At 59.4% G+C, this 473-nt stretch overlaps 1 protein-coding gene across 1 annotated transcript in view; it reads right to left on the bottom strand.

Moving 5' to 3' along the window:
* The window catches only part of CFAP46 (cilia and flagella associated protein 46), an 84,737-nt gene extending 84,332 nt beyond the window's left edge, over positions 1 to 405 (bottom strand). The window contains exon 1 of the mRNA XM_035896536.1: positions 267 to 405. Coding sequence (XP_035752429.1) covers positions 267 to 405 — 139 coding nt within the window. The remainder of the gene's footprint in view (positions 1 to 266) is intronic.
* Positions 406 to 473: the final 68 nt, after the last annotated feature.

Below are 473 nucleotides of genomic sequence, written 5' to 3'. Positions count from 1 at the left end.
AGGGGCGGGAAAGCCACCATCCTCTGGGAAGGGCGGCGGAGCCATCCTCCTGCTCGGGGAGGGAGGGGCGGCTGATGCCGCGGCACAGAGCTCGCCCCCCAGCAATCTGCGCTTAGGCACGTAATGCTCACCTTCCTCGTTGAGCTTACGCTGTACAAAATCAGTTCTCAGCCAGCCACAGGTTAACAAAGGCAAGGACTGACAGCTTCCTGCAGATACAAGTATTGCTAAGAAGCGCTATCACCAGTAATTTTTGTCCTTCTAACGTGAGACCCCTTGAAACAAAGCACACGCCGCCGGCGAGCGCAGCTTCAGGCTCAAGCAGGACGAACGCCCGAGGACGCCCGGACGCTGCCCGCCCGTGCAGGACGCCGCAGGCCGTGAACAAGCGGCTCCGAGGCTCATTCCTCTCTGTCACCAGGCACGATTTTTTGGATCAAACCCCCAAGCCTTCAGAGGACAACAGCCCAGAA

This window comes from Egretta garzetta, unplaced genomic scaffold, assembly GCF_000687185.1.
Source record: "Egretta garzetta isolate BGI_Z169 unplaced genomic scaffold, ASM68718v1 scaffold766, whole genome shotgun sequence".
NCBI lineage: Eukaryota > Metazoa > Chordata > Aves > Pelecaniformes > Ardeidae > Egretta > Egretta garzetta.
The sequence above is the reverse complement of the archived record's forward strand: the minus strand, read 5'-3'. Positions and strand labels throughout refer to the sequence as shown.